Source organism: Ursus americanus, chromosome 26 (genome assembly GCF_024610735.1).
Source record: "Ursus americanus isolate L20-20 chromosome 26, mUrsAme1.1.p, whole genome shotgun sequence".
In the NCBI taxonomy this organism is placed as follows: Eukaryota; Metazoa; Chordata; class Mammalia; order Carnivora; family Ursidae; genus Ursus; species Ursus americanus.
In genome coordinates this window covers 18424859-18443309 of record NC_142152.1, presented here as the reverse complement: position 1 = coordinate 18443309, position 18451 = coordinate 18424859, and the positions used below count along the sequence as shown (strand labels likewise).

Below are 18451 nucleotides of genomic sequence, written 5' to 3'. Positions count from 1 at the left end.
ATGCCATGATGGTCAAGGTATGGAAAAAAACCATAAAGCTATAAACTGGAAATATTCTGAGTGAAAGATTATACCTGAGTTAAAAGCACATTAGAAAAGAGCATGTAAATTATAATCCCACTTATAAAATTTATGTGTGGAGTATATACATATGCCTGTGTGATGACATTTTAAAAACCACAAATCTATAATGACTGTACCACGCTGATAAGAAAGCAGATGGTTTTTAATTTTTTCACTATTGTGTTGCAGGTTGTCTGAACCTTCTATTTACTTACGTAAGTACTTACTCTATCAACAGGAAAAAAACACAACTTCATTTTGAAAAATAAAAGGGGCATGTAAGAAGATATGGTTTCTGTTGACAAACAGGATATAACAGATTTTTTTAAGTCGACATGAAGAATTTACAATATTATTAGGTTCATGATATATTAAGAACTAAAAACTTTTCTAAAATGACACACTCTACTCTTAAAGAATGGTGTATGCTATGTCCTATGGCAAAGTCCTTTCCTTTTTTAAATAGCATGCTGTCCATGAAAACATCTTTAAATTATTGAGGAAATAAAAAGATTTAGGGTGGAGAGAAGGAACTCAAACCCCAAAAGTCATGAAATGTCAGAACACATTATAGGAAGGAGAGGTTTCTAGAAAAGTTTTATTAGAGGACATTTGTTTAACTTAACTATTTATTTCACAGAAATAAAGGAATAAGACACAGGAAGATGTTCAGAAAAAAGTTATAAATCAACTAATACTGATGATCTACATAATAAAATAAAGTAAGTACTAATATCGTCCCCCAAAACAGCAAGATCCACGAAGCATAAACTGCATTTCCCTTATGAGAACACTCTTGTGGATGTTAGGGTAACTCACCCTCTGGAGCTCTGCATCTGGATCCGGGTGCCCCTCAGCCAGAAGGCGCTGCCTGATTTCCTCGAGCTCTTCCTTCTCTCTCTTCCTGTCCCGTTCATCTGCTTCCATTTCCTTTTCCCTATCACGCAACCTTTTCTGAAGAGCGCTTCCCCTGTCAAAGTAAATCAAAACAGGCCTTGATATTCAGATCAACTATTACAACACCTACTTTCCCCCAATGTACCTTCTTTCAATGTAAAAGCTGCATATTTAGAGAATGAAAAATGTCTTACTGTTCTGTATCTGCAGAACGCCCAAGACAGTGTGCTCTTTACACATAAATGTTTACTAAGGAAGCATGGTCTTGTCACTTATCACCATGCCTCATTCTCAACTCATTCTAAATAAGTGTCTAAAACAAGTAGAGAGGTGCCTGGGTGGCACAGAGGTTAAGCGTCTGCCTTGGGCTCAGGGTGTGATCCCAGCGTTATGGGATCGAGCCCCACATCGGGCTCCTCCGCTATGAGCTTGCTTCTTCCTCTCCCACTCCCCCTGCTTGTGTTCCCTCTCTCGCTGGCTGTCTCTGTCTCTGTCGAATAAATAAATTAAAAAAAACTTAAATAAATAAATAAATAAAACAAGTAGAAAACAGTTGTCTGATGAAAGAAAGCTCTCATTCTGTACTCATTCCACAGGCAAAGCCCAACACACAATTTGTTTTCCTGGATGCCATTATGTGAAAAACTACTACAAGAAGTAGTAATACCACTAAGAACAGTTCTCTATCTTCATTTTAAATCAATTCTTTCCCTTATGGAAAAAATCCTTGAATGAAGTAGTGTAGAATCAACAGAAAGCAGAGATTCTCTCTAGCTAACGGTATATCACATCTCCGAATGCTGAAATTATGTACTACTGATTTTATGATTCAATAATTTTACTGTGTTTTTTGCATTTTCTACAAAGTCAAATCCTTGGCATGTTTTTGAAGTTGCTGATTCCAATGTTTTAATTATGTGGGGTACAGCATATTAAAATTATATACTAAATGCCTTCACTACATGCCCTGGATAATGTCAGATACATGAGGTTAAAAAGAAAAATCAAAATATTGTCCACATCCTCAGAGAAATTACAGTTTGAAATGGAGGAAGCAGAACAAAGTCAACAATTTTACCATACTGCCAGAGTGCTAGAATGAGAGTAGTTTAGAAATGCCATGGGAACAAAGACATGAGGGAAGGCAGGCTTTACAACCCTCACTTTACAATAATTTATCAATAGGGCAGGGGATGGGATGGCGTTGGGTTTGCTTTGTAACATTCTTGAAATCCTTGAATGCAAAAATTTTTAGACCACCTTAAATAGTTACCAAGGATAGTTATAAGTTGCTATAAAAATTGGACCTCTACAAAACACATGTTTTAATACTATTATATGGACCACCACCCCACAAAAGACAGAATCGTTGATCCCTTTCCAACAGTTCTCCCCACACTCCCAAAAACAGCATATCAAATATAGAGGTGACTAACAAGATAGAATATGAAGATTTTCTTTCTTATTCCACTGAATAAACCTGCACCCTCTGGTAGGGAAAATACAGCTAATAAAATACTGAAAGTATGAGCTCATAAAGCAAGGCTCTTTTACCTGTAATATTTGGGATCATCTCTATCATCGTCATAATCTTCTAAGAATTCTTTTAGTCTTTTAGCTTCTTTTGCCTTTGAGGAAGTGAAAGACAAAGTGTGCAAAATTAACATAAAAGTCATATAGACTATCCCCTCCTTTCTCAGAGATAGGTTTTTCTTTTCCATACCACTTGAATTTTATAATTCTAATATACTTTGCATATGAAATTTAAATAACATTAGATATACTTTATCTTTTACTCATAAAACAAGCCAGATTTAGAATTTATCTATGAAACAAAAGCACATATAGTATTTCCTCTCCAGATATAATCTTCAAAGTACAGTAATGAAACTTGAGCATACTAAGAAACAAAACTAAAGTTATTTTACTGAATTTAGTAGCTCAACAAAAATATTTTACATCTCATTTGTAGGTATATTACGCTACAGAAAATAGTTTTTATGAAATGCAGGACCGAAAATTCAAATCATGTTCATGCATTATCAATCTAACTTTGAGTACACAAACCATGGAAGTATAGGACTCTCTTACTCTTATTTTTGGGATTTCAAATATAACCACTATATTTAATAGCACTTATAGCTAACAATTACATACAAATATACAATACATAAAAATAAATACTTATCTATACTCTATATACTTATCTACCCTATCGAAAACTATTATATATATCTATATACCAAGGAGATTTCTGAATATAGTAAAAATTTATTTGACTACAGTAAAATTTTAATACATTTCAAAGTTCAAATGTTACCCCTATGTAAAGACTTCCCTAATCTAACCATCTATCCATCACCAATTCCCATCCCCAGGCAGAATTAGTAATTCTTTTTCTGCACTCCCAAAATACTGTGAATACACCTTTATCATACCTTAAGCACTCACATACAGTACAGTACCTACCTATCTCTCTGACAATACCACCCACTTGTTTCAAAGTTAGAAGCATTAGTTATTCCTGTAAGCCCAATACCCAGCACAAGCACCAAGGCAGAATATAATGTACACTCATAATGTGTCAAATGAATGAAAGCAGATTTGTTAAGTAGGAATGACAAAACTTACAAATATTTAAATAAAACGCAGAAAGGTCCATGAGATACATACTAAAATATAAACATAAATTACCAGTCTTGAGAAATAGAAACCTTCACTTTTTACATCATTTAATTCTGTTACTTGAATATTTTTATATAATAAGCAAGTAACTGCTTTTGTAACTGGACTTTTTTAAAGCTCTCAAACAAAAAATAATAGGCAAATTTTCTCTAGAAAGACAGATTTCAGATTTGCTTATAAGAAGCAGAATCACTTCAAATCCATCCCACCATGTTGTTCTGGGCAAACAGCTCTTTAAATAATCATTCCTCACTATATTATTCTCTTCCTATTTTCTAAACTAGGGATGAAAAAGAAATTCTAGAATGGGAGCTACAATTCAAGGGAATTGAAATTACTGTCAATAATTCTATGGCATTATGGACCTACTACACAGAAAACCCATACTATCTATCTCGTTGCAGCATGCACCCTCTTTTGGTTACTTACAAAAACTCCCACTATGTCTCATGTTCAAAAGCTATTTGAAGATTCCTAACTTCAGTGAAATTTTTGGAAGAATAATCTCCAAAACTGGAGATGAAGAAACTTTCATGAAATTCTGGCAAAGACAGAACACACAAAACATACTACCTCAAGCAAATACTATGATAAAATCTTTTTATCTTCTTTCTTAGTAACAACCTATGCCAACAGTTTCAGTATTACAGTTTATCAAACAGTGTAAATGCAAAAAACAAGGTTCACTTTTATGATTGTCATGTAATTACAAAAGGTAGCATAAAAAAACTAATTCATAAATGTTATATACTGAAGACAATAATTGTGATTTATAAAAACAGGTCTTTACACTCTAGTCAATTAAGTGGAATTTAAATAAAAACATGAAAAACAAAAAACAAAGAGGTCTTCAGGGCACCTGGGTGGCTTAGTCGTTAAGTGTCTGTCTTCAGCTCAGGTCTTGATCCCAGCGTTCTGGGATCGAGCCCCGCACTGGGCTCCCTGCTCAGCGGGAAGACTGCTTTTCCCTCTCCCACTCCCCCTGCTGTGCTCCCTCTCTCACTGCCTCTCTGTCAAATAAATAAATAAAATCTTAAAAAAACAAAAAACCAAAGAGGTCTTCTCATGACACTATTCCCTTCATCCACATGTGCCACACCAATACAGAACAGTATCTATCAATGCCTTTTCGAATTCAAAATGTTACAGACTCTTAATCAAAGAATGTTTTATAAATTCTCATTTTATACATTACCCTATGGCAGACTTACTTCAACGGTATGCCAAAAGATAATTTTGTTTATAGGCAGCAAAAATGTGAAAATTAAGAGTAAAAAAGATTTTGGTGCACTGCAATTGTCTGAAGACCACTTGAAATATATAAAAATTAAATTATCTAGGGTCACCTGGGTGACTTAGCCAGTTGGGTGTCTTGACTCCTGATTTCAGCTCAGTTGGCGATCACAGGGTCGTGAGATGGAGCCTCACTGGATGTGAGGGTTTGGGATTCTCTCTCTCCCTCTTCCTTTGCCCCTCCGCCCCCAAATTAAATTACTGAGAGCTTGTATATTTTAATGATAAAGTTACTTCTAATCTAGTTAATGGCCAAGAATTTGACCTGATTTTTATCTGAAAAATCACTTTTTTTGTAACCTAGAATATTACCATTTCTCTTCTTCTTTCTTCTTCTCTTTCAGCCTCTTTCTCATACTCCCGGGTTTTCTTCCGTTCTCTGATTTCCCAATTCTTAAGACGCTAAAAAAGAAATTGTCGAATTTAATAATAAAATGTGTGCAAAGGGCTCTAAAATTTTTGATTAACCTACTGAGTAGCAAACTTTAAGAATAAAAGCATTTCTCGGGGCACCTGGGTGGCTCAGTTAAGTGCCCAACTCTTGTTTTCGGCTCAGTTCATGATCTCAGGGTCATGAGATCAAGCCCCGCGTGTTGGGCTCTATACTCAGCATGGATTCTGCTGGAGATTCTCTCCCTTCACCCTCTCCCTCTGCGCACATGGGCATGTGCTCTCTCAAATAAATCTTTAAAAAAATAATAATAATAAAGAATGAAAGCATTTCCTCAATTTACCTCTTGGTAAGCAGCTTCTTTCTCTCGGAGTTTTCGTTCAAGTTTTCTTCGTTCATAAGCATCTTCTTCATCCTCTTCTCGGTCACGCTTCTTGTCTTTCTCTCTCTCTCGTTCCCGTTCCCTTTCTCGCTCTCTCTCTCGCTCTCGTTCTCTTTCTCGTTCCCGTTCTCTCTCTCTCTCTCTTTCTCGCTCCCGTTCCCTTTCACGATCTCTGCTCTTTTCTCTATATAAACAAAAGATTTTAAAGATCTATCAGTCTTTCTGTTTTCCTTTATAAACCAAGGGAAAGGAGGGCAACATATATTACAAAATACACAAACTCATAGGCCAGAATTTAGCACTTGATTTCTGCAGAATTGTAAATTCCTCTATATTTATCAGGATGACACAATATAATTCTAGTCTCAAATTCTGAACTGCATCTTAAATTCAATGTTAATGCTTACTAGTATCTCAGAAAACAAATACACCCGATATTAGAAATATAAAGGACTGACAAACATGTTAAAAGACAGCCTACTTCACTAGTGATCAAGGAATAAAGGTGCTGGCAAAATGTAGAGAAAAGAGCATTTTGGTATGTTGCATGGATAAATTAGAACTATCTACTGTCAATGAAAAGTTCTCAAATATTTAATTCAGAGTGACAGAACCAAATTACCAAATATATGTAGTATGAGGCCATGGATCTAATTAAATACAAATATACTTATTTGTACATATGTAAAACAATATACTGTTTATGGACTCATATCCGTAGTAAAAGTATACATACACTGATTGTATATATGTCAAATTCTTGAAAATGGTTACACAAGAGGATAATGATTATTCCAGGAAAGGGAGGAAGGATTTTAATACCCACTAAAAGATTAAGCACACTGGATTTCTAGTCCCAGCAAGTGGTGGACTAAAAGTGGACCTCCTTTCAGCTATAATCAGGTGAAAATTTGCAACACAGAAATGCATTATCTGAAAACCAGCTTGGGAAAAAAAATGGTGAGCTCTTCTTCCTTCCCCACTTCCTTCCTTTGTTCATTTTTGCTTTACTTCCTCCTAAAGAATTTGATGATTCATCAAACAAATTGAATATAATAATGAAAAAAACTTAAAATAAAAATCAAGGTAAAATTACTAGGAGTACTGAATTGAGAACTAGGAGGTGAGTAGTGGCCATACAGTGGGCTACAGGACCAAGTAAAGACGAGCGGCTAAAAGCAGGGGTGCTAGAGATGATCTCCCAGGACGCAAAGCCTCAATGAAATGGTAAATAGAAAAGATGCTCACCGACCCAGGGAAACAAGACAGAATCACGTCTGCCCAGAACACTGGATGGACAGTGGTTGTGTTCTGGGTCTGTGTATAAACTAGCTTCAGACAGAAATTAACCCTGCAGTTGAAAACTGTTACTCGAACCAACGTTTACATGTGTGACAGGGCAAGCCAGGCATGCTCTGTGGCTGAGGAAGGTCTCTCCCCACACAAATATAAACAGTGTGGAGGGTGCTGCCTTGCAGTTCTACTAAAGGAATCAGCAAACAGTAACTTCCACCAAGCCTTACCTTGATCGACTCCGATCCTTATTCCGATCCGAGCTCCTTTCCCGATCGCGGTCCCGGTCTCTCTCTCGGTCCCGGTCCCGGTCTCTCTCTTTTGTCCGGTCACGATCCCTATCTCGTTCTCGTTCCCGCTCCCGTTCCTTCTCTTTTTCTCGTTCACGTTCTCTTTCCCTTTCTCGTTCCCGTTCTCGCCTTTCTCGTTCCCTTTCACGCTCCCTCTCTCTTTCTCTCCGTTCTTTCTCAATTTCCTGTCTTTCTTTCTCCTTTTTGCCTTTCTCTTCTTCCAGTTTCTAGAAACCAATAAAAGTACTTTTAGAGTTAACTCTGTAGCTCCAGTATTCAGACAATTCCCGGCGCAATGCCCAATATAAGGAACAAAACCACCAAACCACTGGCACTTTAATATTAAGTACTTGTGGTTTTACTTGACAAATTAAACTGAAGCAATCACAAGACTAAATAGATTGCGTGCAAACCCATATATTCTACACAAACCAGGAATCTCCAATCTTGGATGCTGGGAGATTGTGTCAAGTGTGGCTGGCCACTCAATGATTATGTAATAACTAAATGACCATGAGTAATGTGGTGATTAGTAATAATTTCTAGAAATACAATCACTTAGCTAAAATGTAAATCCCCTCATTATGAATTTCTGTAAATCAGTGCAACTACTGATTTACTGTTGATACTAAATATAACCCCAGACTTCCCACTACCTACAGGTTACTACTTGAAGATTTCAAAGGGGAGGTGGGGGAGGAGAGTCAGGTCACCGTAATACAACTAAATAATCTTCTACCCTCTGGTTTACCCACCCTCCAAAAGGTAAGCTGAATTCAGCCAACATTTGCCCTATTATCTCAATGGAAACATTTACTCCCACCATTACAAGATGGATAGCCCACCAAATACAAAAAGTTTGAAAATCACTCACTTCAAGCAAAAATGTACATAATTGTAACATTCTCATTTCACTTAATTTTAAAAGCAACATATTTATGCCCATTATGCCTATAAAACAATAAAAATATATCAACAGTGATAAATCCATCCTTGGAAGGAACGATTGCATATGAACTTACAGATGCTGTGCTAGGACATGGATCGCCAACACTGGATTTACCTTGCCTACAAGCTATGTTTCTGGGAGGAAGAGCAAGTACATGGTTCACAAATAAACCAAATAACAAAGTCAGACCAAGTTTGTACCCTGACAAGATTACCAGTGTACCACACGGTTTCTACACAAACTCAGGAAAAAAAAAACAAAAAAAACAAAAAAACAAAAACAAAACAAAAACAAAAAAACCCAAACAGGAAAAACAAAACAAAAACAAAATACATTTATCCCTTTGGTTCCATGTTTAGTGTCACCGAAATGATATTTAAACTGCAACAATAAAATGTGCATTTTTTGTCTTTTCTCAGTCATGTAAAGCATTTAAAACAACTTTAAAAAGCAATCTTACCTGTTATACTTTTTCTCTTGTTCATGGATCAGAGAACTGATAGAGGATTATGAGAGAAAAGCTAATGCATGAGAAATCAATATATTCAGCTGCTGTGCCAGTCTATATCAAAGGAGAATGTAGGCAAAGCCAATACTGAATACACTGAGGTTACAAAGAGAAGAGAAAAGAAATGATACAAAGAGGACAGAAACTGAAAACTATTTAAAGGGGCGAATTCTAATTTCTGAAACAGTTCTAATGGACTACAAAAATTTGTATTGTAAAATGAGGCTAGACTACATAAAACTTACCTCAGTGTCATACACTTTTAAATAAATATTTATTTCTCAGATAATAGATACTTACAGATTTATTTTAGCTGTTCCAATAATAATTTATTTTGTAAACTTTTTTACTCTTATTCATTGTAGTACTTATTCCTTAGTAGTGTATACTTCTACTTATGTAAATAATAATTTGTTTCAGAACTCATTTCAAAAGTTTTGTTCTAAGTAAATGAACGAGTGAGTGAATCTGGTCCACACTAAATTCATTTCTAAAAGACTATATATGCGGTAAGTAGATGCACACGTACATACATATATATATATTTTAAGACAAAGACCAGAGAAAGAGAAAATGAAGTGAGTCTAAAAAGATGTAAGAAAGTAATGAAATAATGAAGAGGAAAGTACAGAAAAAAAAAATCATAAATCTTACCTTATTCTCTCTTCAGACTCGTCCGTGCTGTAAATGGACGCCCCCTGCCACGCTGATACCCTGACAGTCTGTGGTTATTTAATAAACTCATACCAAAACATGCAAAGGTTCACTGAGCTCATTTTTTGTTACTGGAGTTTCAAATGTTCCCTTTAACCATACCACCCAGCAAAAAGAACCATTTTTCATTCTCATCTTTTTTGTAAAAGTACATTTTGGAAAAAAACATCTCCCCCCCCATAGTGAAGTAAGTCTAAGGCAGTCAAATGCCCGACAGCTTCTCAAACTCTGAAGCAAGTGTCTTTTAAATTAATTTTTTAAAAACACAATTTTCTCATACTTTACCAATGACATGACAGGGTTTAACAAATAACAACAAGGGGGTAAACCACACACACAACTGTATACCATTTTCAAGCTTACTCAGACACTGAATTTGAGTACGGAACCTAACCAAAAGTATTCCTCGAAAGTGACTTCCCACAGACTACCTTTTAAACTCACGATTAATTTGGGAAAATTGTATTTGTGCTTTTAGACATACTTAATTCCTGAGAAAGCACTGTGTATGTGAGCTAGGGCTGGGCATCTGGATAATAAGTGTTCGGCAGCACTGATTCAATGGCACTGTCAACTTGGGATTTTGAAAGCAGTAAGAAAAAATAAGATTGAATAAAAGAAAAAATGAACACTTAACATTTTACTGAGTTAAAGATCACTCAGTCTTTAGAGTAAAAACCAGTAACATTTTATTATCTCTAACATCAAAATACATTTCATGCAATGTTTACATTTTACCGTCCATAAGCATCACCTTCAACACCATCGAACATTCACAGATGCACTGTCATCGAGAGAAGCTTTCAATAGGCAAAACTCGTGAGTGGGATTTACTACGCACAAATACCCATTTCCAAGCCAGTTACCCCTTTGCATATTTTTCTGAGGGGGCATCCATAAATATAATAAAAAACAGAAGCTCATACTTACATCCTATTCCTTGTTACTTTCCAAGCTGAGAGTTTCATCTTGCATTAGTCACCATATGATCTCTATCATAATGGTGGGGGTCAATGAATAGATTAGCTTTATGGGAATTTACAGTTCTTCCATGCATCTAAAATTTGGTAAGTCTGGTAACCACTGACCTACGTTTTAAATCTCCCCCTCTCAAATCTACACAAATATATATCTTAAATTTTAATCTCAGCTCTAATGAAAAGATTTTCCTAAGATTAAGTTAAATAACTGCCCCCAGAAATACACTACAGTGTAGGTTATCCTGATGCCCCACTGAATCTAATTTAAATCTGACCTCGATGTTTATGTTAAAATCTAAAAATAAAATTAGCTTTTATTCATATTAAAGTGAGATGACTGCAGAGTAGTCAGTAACTGAAAAAACTAAGTACAATATGTCCAGGACCACTTTAATATGGTATTGTTCTTCTGTTTCTTTGTCTCTATCTAAATAGTAATTAACCTATAAAAAGCACTTAAAATTATACTCTAATGTAAGGTTGATTTTTTTTTTTTTTGTCTGTTTGCTTTGGGTTCTGTAAAAAGTCTAGATTGGTATCAAGTAAAAAAAACAAGAATACTACCTTGTGTGTGTCTCTGAATTTGCTGATCTCTCGGGATATCAGATCTCTTTTGTCTTCTTCCATTTCTATAGCATTTATATCCTCCTAAAAAAGATAGGAGGGATAGGAGAGAATGCATTAAAGATTAATCTACATCAGAACAAAGACACTAAAATTAAGAGATATTCTATACCATCTTACAAAAAAGATAGAAGAAAATAAAACAATTTATATAGTAAAAAAACTTATGATCTAAGTTAAATAGTGAAAAATCAGATGAACTAGAATCACAAATCTGGCCATTAGCAATAAAGTTATTGTCAGTGCCTATAATGTAAACGAACCTTAGTGATGAGTGGGTAAGGGATCAGTGGGGCCACTGGAAATCTGCGGAAAATCTGCGGAAAAATCCACAACGATTAAAAAAAGGGCAAGAGTTTACATTATTCTGCACAATTCGCTGTATGTTTACACTGTAAGCAATGTAAGATTTCTGTGACATTTTCTTGATTTCAAATTACTTAATAAAAAAGATTTCACTTACTCTCTTTAACCCCTCCTGTCACCCACCACCTCTCCTCACTCTCCAACTCCCCTGGGGCAAGGGAATAAGGAAAGTCTCACACTAGCAGGGCTTTTTCCTTCATCCCCTGGAAACAATCATACCAACAAAATTTACCCATAATTCCTGCCATTGAGCAGGATCTCTTTGATCCTCTCCTCCAAACCCATATCAAACAAATACTCTAGCTATTTTCTCCTTTCCCATTAATGCTGGGGAGGAAGAACGAGCTCTACAAACCTCAATTACCCTATACCTGATGGACTACGAATTCCCATCCCCAATGACTGGCATCTCACTAGACAGGTTTTTATGACCACATGAGGAAAAACAAGCCAAGTAATAAAAATGTATTTGGCCACAAAGCAAATTGAAGATGGCCTAATAAGGCACTCAAATTCAAAATAAATGAACCATAACTACCCCAATATTAAAAATCATAGTATGTTTCACAGTACTTTTTCATGGCATATGCAGTTCATGCACACAACATACTCCCAATATTTTTAAAGAATACTCCCCGTAATTTCTCCAAATTTATCCCAAAGAAATGAGTGTAAAAAAACCAAACATTTTTGGGGCTCCTGAGTGGCACAGTCGGTTAAGCATCCGACTCTTGGTTTCAGCTCAGGCTGTGATCTCATGGTCGTGAGATTGAGCCCTGCACTGGCCTCCAAGGTCAGTGTGGAGTCTGCTTGAGATTCCCTCTCCCTCTCCCACTCATGCTCTCTCTCTCTCTCTCAAATAAACAAATAAATCTTAAAAAATTTTTTTTCTTTTAACCTGGACTCTCTACTATTCAATAGCTTAGGCTGGCAAAGAGTGGTAAAATACAATACACTGGGGAGGATTGTTTCATCTTGTCCTACTCTTTCAGCGCCCTCCAATTAGAAGTTCAACTGCATTACCACCCACAGAAGGGAATGAGATGCGGTTTAGAAGAAAAGGTGGCAAGAATTAAAGAATGGGTAAAAATCTTCAGTGAAGGATACCTGTTGTCCTGCTTAGAGCAGGGACAGAACAGTACCAGGGAATAAGGCAAAACAAAGCCAGCCCCTTCACGGCCAAAAAAACAAAAACAAAAAAACTTCCTTTGTCCCTTAATATCAGCATCTACTCCATAAATCAAGGTTTTTTCCTTATGTAATTTGAATCCACAGATAAACCCAAGTATCCGTGCCAGTGCATTTCAAACATATAAAACAAACATTTTGGTGAAAAAAATTAGTGAGTTACTTGATAAAACATGGTAAAATTAGGCTTAACAGTATATTGTTATAAATCTTAGTCATTTTCCCCTTGAAAGGTGCAATGCAATGAAATCACAAGAGTGACACCATTAAATAGTAAACTGCGGAAATGACTACTGTCAGAAATCAGTAACACATACGTCCTCCTTCTTCTCCTTCTTCTTCTTCCTGGGGTGAGAGTCAGATTCTTGCGAGGGGGCATTGAGCTCACTGGAGTATTCTCGTATTAAAACTTCAATGGCCCCTTTGATCATCTGATCTCTTCTCTTTGTTTCTTCATCTAAGGCTTCTTCATCGTCATTAGTGACAGTTTCTGGCCTCGCATTCTTTAAAAGAAAAAAAAAATCAAGACAAGTTCAGCGGAGTGAAGAAGAAAAAAAAAGAAAAAATCATTCTAAAATAAGTTAGTACACAAACCAAATCAAACATGTTTTCTCCAACAAAACATCTGCGTAGTCCTGTTAAATGCAGATTTGGTTTTGTTCTTAACTTCACAAAACTAAACTTCATTTCATTTGCTGATTTTTCTTAGATACTGATACTTCATCATTTTCTTTTCCTTTTTCCCTTTAAGAGCTAATATTCTGACCCCTAACCAGTTACAGGGAGATTAAATCACAATACTAACATACTGCACAACACACATCTGCCAAGCTTTCAGTTTTTAAGATTGTCTTCAAATGCTTCCACAAATGATGTTTACTAAAAACCAAAACACAGTTGAAAATTTAATTATGTGAAAAAAGCAAAATACAGTTGTATGTATACTGTGACAGCCACCATTTAAAATAAACAAAAGCGTGTGTAGGTTAAACAAATGAAAAGCCACAAGGCAGCTATATACAGCAAAACACAAGCATCAAAAAAACAAAAACAAAAAGGCAATCAGACACACCAGGGGCTCAAACAATGGCATCTTTCTCCTCCTCTGCTTTCTATAATGCGGGATTACCACTTACCAAAACCATATACTTATACACTAAGAAGGAACCAACTCTAAATACTGCACAAGTCTTTCTCCTATGACTTGCACAAATAACGTTATAAAAACAAAAACAAAAACAAAATTCACGTCGTAATGCTTCTCACAAATAAGTAACTATTTGTAGGTCTTTATTATTTTTTAAAAGACTAAACTAATTGTACTGACATGAAAAAAAATTACTGACTTCTAACGCACTACTATTCTTCTTCCTTTTACCTTAGATTTATTTTAAGGCCCCTGGTTAAGGAATTAATCCAGTTCAACCTACACAATTGAGAGAATGACCTCAAAACGCTGGATAATTTCCAGTTACTCCCAACCAGTCTTTTCTTTTTTTTTTTAAGATTTTATTTATTTATTTGAGATAGAGAGAGCAGGAGCAGGGGAACAGAGGGAGAAGGAGAAGCAGGGTCTCTGCTGAGCAGGGAGCCAGATGTGGGGCTCGATCCTAGGACCCTGGGATCATGACCTGAGCTGAAGGCAGCTGCTTAACAGACTGAGCCACCCAGGTACCCCGTCAACCAGTCTTTTCTTAAAACCAGGAAAGATGGGAAAGTATGACAAGCAACAAGATAAATTTAAAAGATACATACAAAAATTTTTGTAATTTAAAACTACACACACACATCCTAAGGTATTTATTTTATCAATTTACTTGGTAAATACATGCTATGCGCATTTTCAGATACAAATAAGAACAATGCTCTTCTGCATAAATACTGGCTCTTGGACACAATGCATGCAACTATTCGAGGTAAGTTTCACATCTTGTGGCTCCTGAATATAACTTAGCAGTGATTTCGTATTTCATAATTCATAATTTCATAACTCTGAAAGCTACCTCCAATGGATACTGATTCAACAGGCATTTATTTCTTGATTGGCTCAACAAACTTTTTTTAATTAAAGAAATTTTCTTGGGGTGCCTCAGTCGGTTAAGCGTCTGCCTTCGGCTCAGGTGGTCCTGGTACTGAGCCCCTCATTGGGCTCCCTGCTCAGCAGGGAGTCTGCTTCTTCTTCTCCCTTTGCCCATCCTCCCCACTCGTGCGCTCTATCAAATAAGTAAATACAATCTTAAAAAACATTTTTTTTTTCCTTTTTGAAGAAATCGCTACACCCAATGTGGGGCTCAAACTCACAACCCCGAGAGCAAGAGAGGCATGCTCTACTAACCGAGCCAGCCAGGAACCTCTGACTCAACAACTTCTTAAGAGCCTACTGTGCGCAAGATACTGTGCTAGATGCCAAAAATAATTTGATATTGGAAAAAAAAATAACCTTGCCCCTAAGCATTTAGCAAATACGATAAGCAGTTATGCTACAGATAACTTCAAGTCAAGTCATAATGTGTGGTTTATAAAACTAACTACTCTGAGTTTCTTACTTTCTCAAACCTGCCTCTTCGCCTGATCTTCTTCTTTTTTTTTTTTTTTTTTCTTTTTTTTAAAGTAGGCTCCATGCTGGGCATGGAGCCCGAAGCGGGGCCTGAACTCAAGTCCCGGCAATCAAGAGTCAGACACTTAACCAACTGACCCACCCAGGCACCCCTTTATCCAATCTTCTGCCAACTCCCTACTTGGTATCTTGGATAAAGACAAGCTTTACCCAAGGACTGTAAACATCTGTTAAAATTATTTACCAAAAACATTGTAAGCTATAATCGTGGTGATGTGTTTTTACTTTAAACCAATAATATATCCCGAGAAAGTCTTTTGTGCAGCTTTCACTAAAATCCCTTCAGTAGTACTATGCTTCTCCACACGTTTTAAATGAAAGAATTAACCTGACATGGGGCGCCTGGGTGGCTCAGTCGTTAAGTGTCTGCCTTCAGCTCAGGGCGTGATCCCAGGGTCCTGGGATCGAGCCCCACATCAGGCTCCCTGCTCTGCTGGGAGCCTGCTTCTTCCTCTCCCACTCCCCCTGCTTGTGTTCCCTCTCTCTCTGGCTGTCTCTCTCTCCGTGTCAAAGAAATAAATAAAAGCTTTAAAAAAAAAAAAAAAGAATTAACCTGACAACTTGCCACTGGAACTATAGGTCCTAAGACACACAAGGGCCATTTCAACCCAAACCATCAGTTACTGATACCTAAATTCTTTATTATGAAAATATACTTTATAAGACAGCATTGAGTCTGTCTTTAGCATTTTCCCTACATGCTAAATTCCTTTCCATGAACCCTCAACATCTCCATGCTTTTCTAAGCATAAAGACAGAAGTGGGGTGGGGCACCTGGGTGGCTCAGTCAGTTAAGTGTCTGCCTTGGGGTCAGGTTATGATCCCAGGGTCCTGGGATCCAGCCCCATGACAGGCTCCCTGCTTAGAGGGTAATCTGTTTCTCCTTCTGCCCCTCCCCCACCACTTGTGAGCATGCTCTCTCTCAAATAAATAAAATCTTTAAAAACAAATAAAAAAGATAAAAGTGGGGTTATATAAATTTGAAGGCCTAGTCTTTTAAAAATACTCATAAGCCCCCAAATTCCCTACCACCACCATCCTAAATCAAATTTAAGTATTAGTATAGTTAGCCTTACCTAAATTAGAAATAAAGCATTTGGAATGAATGCATTCACACCACTTTCTGAATAACTATTGCCCCTTGATCTATACGGAAAATGTATATTTTTAGAAGGAAAGCTTATTAGCCCAAATCTCTTCACCAATTGTTAACGTAAGAAACCCAAAAATAATCAGATATATCACAGAAGGAAAAGTTTGTGTTTCTTTTTTAGTCAAAGAGAACTACACAACTACTTGTGTTCTGTCTTCTGGCTGGCAGTCAGGAAAATGCCTGACTCAAGCACCACACAAGCTCCTCGATGTCTCTGCTCACATCACCCATCTTAGGTCACTGTTTTCAGACTTCTCCCAACAGTCAACAATCAAGAAGAAAGGAGAATATCCTCTCGTATTTTATCTTGAAAAATCATGACAAATCTGTCATCTACTCCACAAGTTATATTTGCTTATTTGAAAAAAATTTTTTTATCTGATAGAACTGCTCAACTTTTTCTTTTTACCAATATTTTAAAGTAAAATGAACACTCCAACAGACTATGCCATGTCTGTCTTGTGGCTTCAAGCATCTCTGGGCACCATGCCAAGTACACCGAAGTCATGTCTGTTAATGTTTTAAATTTCATCGTATCTGAAATAATTGTTCTATTTTTACTGGAGGTAGCTCCAATTCCATTTTTGAAGATAAAAACAGATTTAAATTGTGGTTCCTCTTGCTAATAGTGATTACAAATTAAATCAAAGTCACACAATTGTGCATTTCCTTATTTACATATACAGTGAAGTCATTTACTTCACATTCAGAGTACACTATCTGCAAATGTTACAAATCAAACCACCTCACCTCTTCAGCTGATGATTAAACACAGGGAAAAAAGACTCCCCGTGAAGACATTAATTCCATTTAAGTCCATACTTTATTTTAAATAATTCAGTTATCACTGCAAGGAAAATCTGAAAAGTCTTATTTCAGACAGTTGTTTTTATGATGTGACAGGCAACATTGCTCATCTGAGATACAACTTATACTACAGAGAAACTGCATTTTATTATTTCTTCATAAAGCTAGGTAAAGACAGTAAGATCATCAGGTGAACGATGTAACTGCAACTGTTACTCAATAAAGGATCACTCCATTCTTGCTAGGGGCAAGATACTGTCTTAGGTTCTGTGCAGGTACAAGAGGAAGAGACACAGTATGGGAACTTACTGCCCTTTCTATCTTGTAATCAGAGATAATGGAAATGAAACAGGGTACAAGGGGTGTGAGAAACAGACAGATAACAACAATGTATGTTACAAAGCAGACTGACCTAACAGCAATAAAAACCTGGGAACATATGTGGGAAGAGAGGAATTAATTCTGCCTGAGAGAAAGCGAAGGTATGACTGATCAAATAACACTGTAATTAGAACTATATGAACAGAATTGTAACAGGGAGCTTGGATGGGCAACAAGGACATGAGATATCAGCAAAGAACGAAGGAAGTTTGAAGGAAGTTTGTAGGGATACGTGACTGACACATGCAGAAGAACTACAGGTAGACTGAACAAGCCCTGAATGCCATGCTAAGAATACGGGCTTCATGCTCTAAGAAAATTCAAAATCATTAAGGATGCATGAGCAGAGGGTTGATATAATTATACTTCTGTTTTAGAAATACAGGCAGTGCTATAATAGTCAGATGAGAGAAAACAAAATGCAGAGATCAGTTAAAATATTATTAAAAGTACAAGAAAAGATACAAGTAAAAAAAAGCTAATTATAGAATACTCAAACTCAATCCTGTATTTATGAATGAAAACCAAATTCATCTATTCCAATTAAAAACTATATTCATCTATACGGAGAAAATTGTCTGGAAGAATATACAACAAAAAACGTCTACAGTGGTTCCTAATGGTGATGGGATTACAGGTGGTACTTAATTTCTTCTTTATAGTTTGCTTTATGAGTTTTTCACAAAGAATATACAATGTTTTTGTAAAAGAGGGAGTGGTAATACCAAGAAAGCTATTTCTATTTTGAATGATAATGAAAGCCTGAAAAGAGCAAAAAGGCTTTTTTGTTTTTGTAGAAACAAGAAGGTAAAATAAACCTACTTTAAATCCATTCAAGCTGAGGTTCGAAAAAGAAATATGACATATACC

General features: G+C 36.3%; 1 protein-coding gene across 1 annotated transcript in view; it reads right to left on the bottom strand.

Moving 5' to 3' along the window:
* Positions 1 to 18451, bottom strand: part of RBM25 (RNA binding motif protein 25) — a 51076-nt gene that overhangs the window by 8015 nt on the left and 24610 nt on the right. The window contains exons 7-14 of the mRNA XM_045807879.2: positions 12941 to 13126; positions 11333 to 11386; positions 11010 to 11093; positions 7235 to 7521; positions 5673 to 5895; positions 5251 to 5340; positions 2515 to 2588; positions 883 to 1033 (exon numbers count right to left, since the gene is read on the bottom strand). Of these exons, the coding sequence (XP_045663835.1) occupies positions 883 to 1033; positions 2515 to 2588; positions 5251 to 5340; positions 5673 to 5895; positions 7235 to 7521; positions 11010 to 11093; positions 11333 to 11386; positions 12941 to 13126 (1149 nt within the window). The remainder of the gene's footprint in view (positions 1 to 882; positions 1034 to 2514; positions 2589 to 5250; positions 5341 to 5672; positions 5896 to 7234; positions 7522 to 11009; positions 11094 to 11332; positions 11387 to 12940; positions 13127 to 18451) is intronic.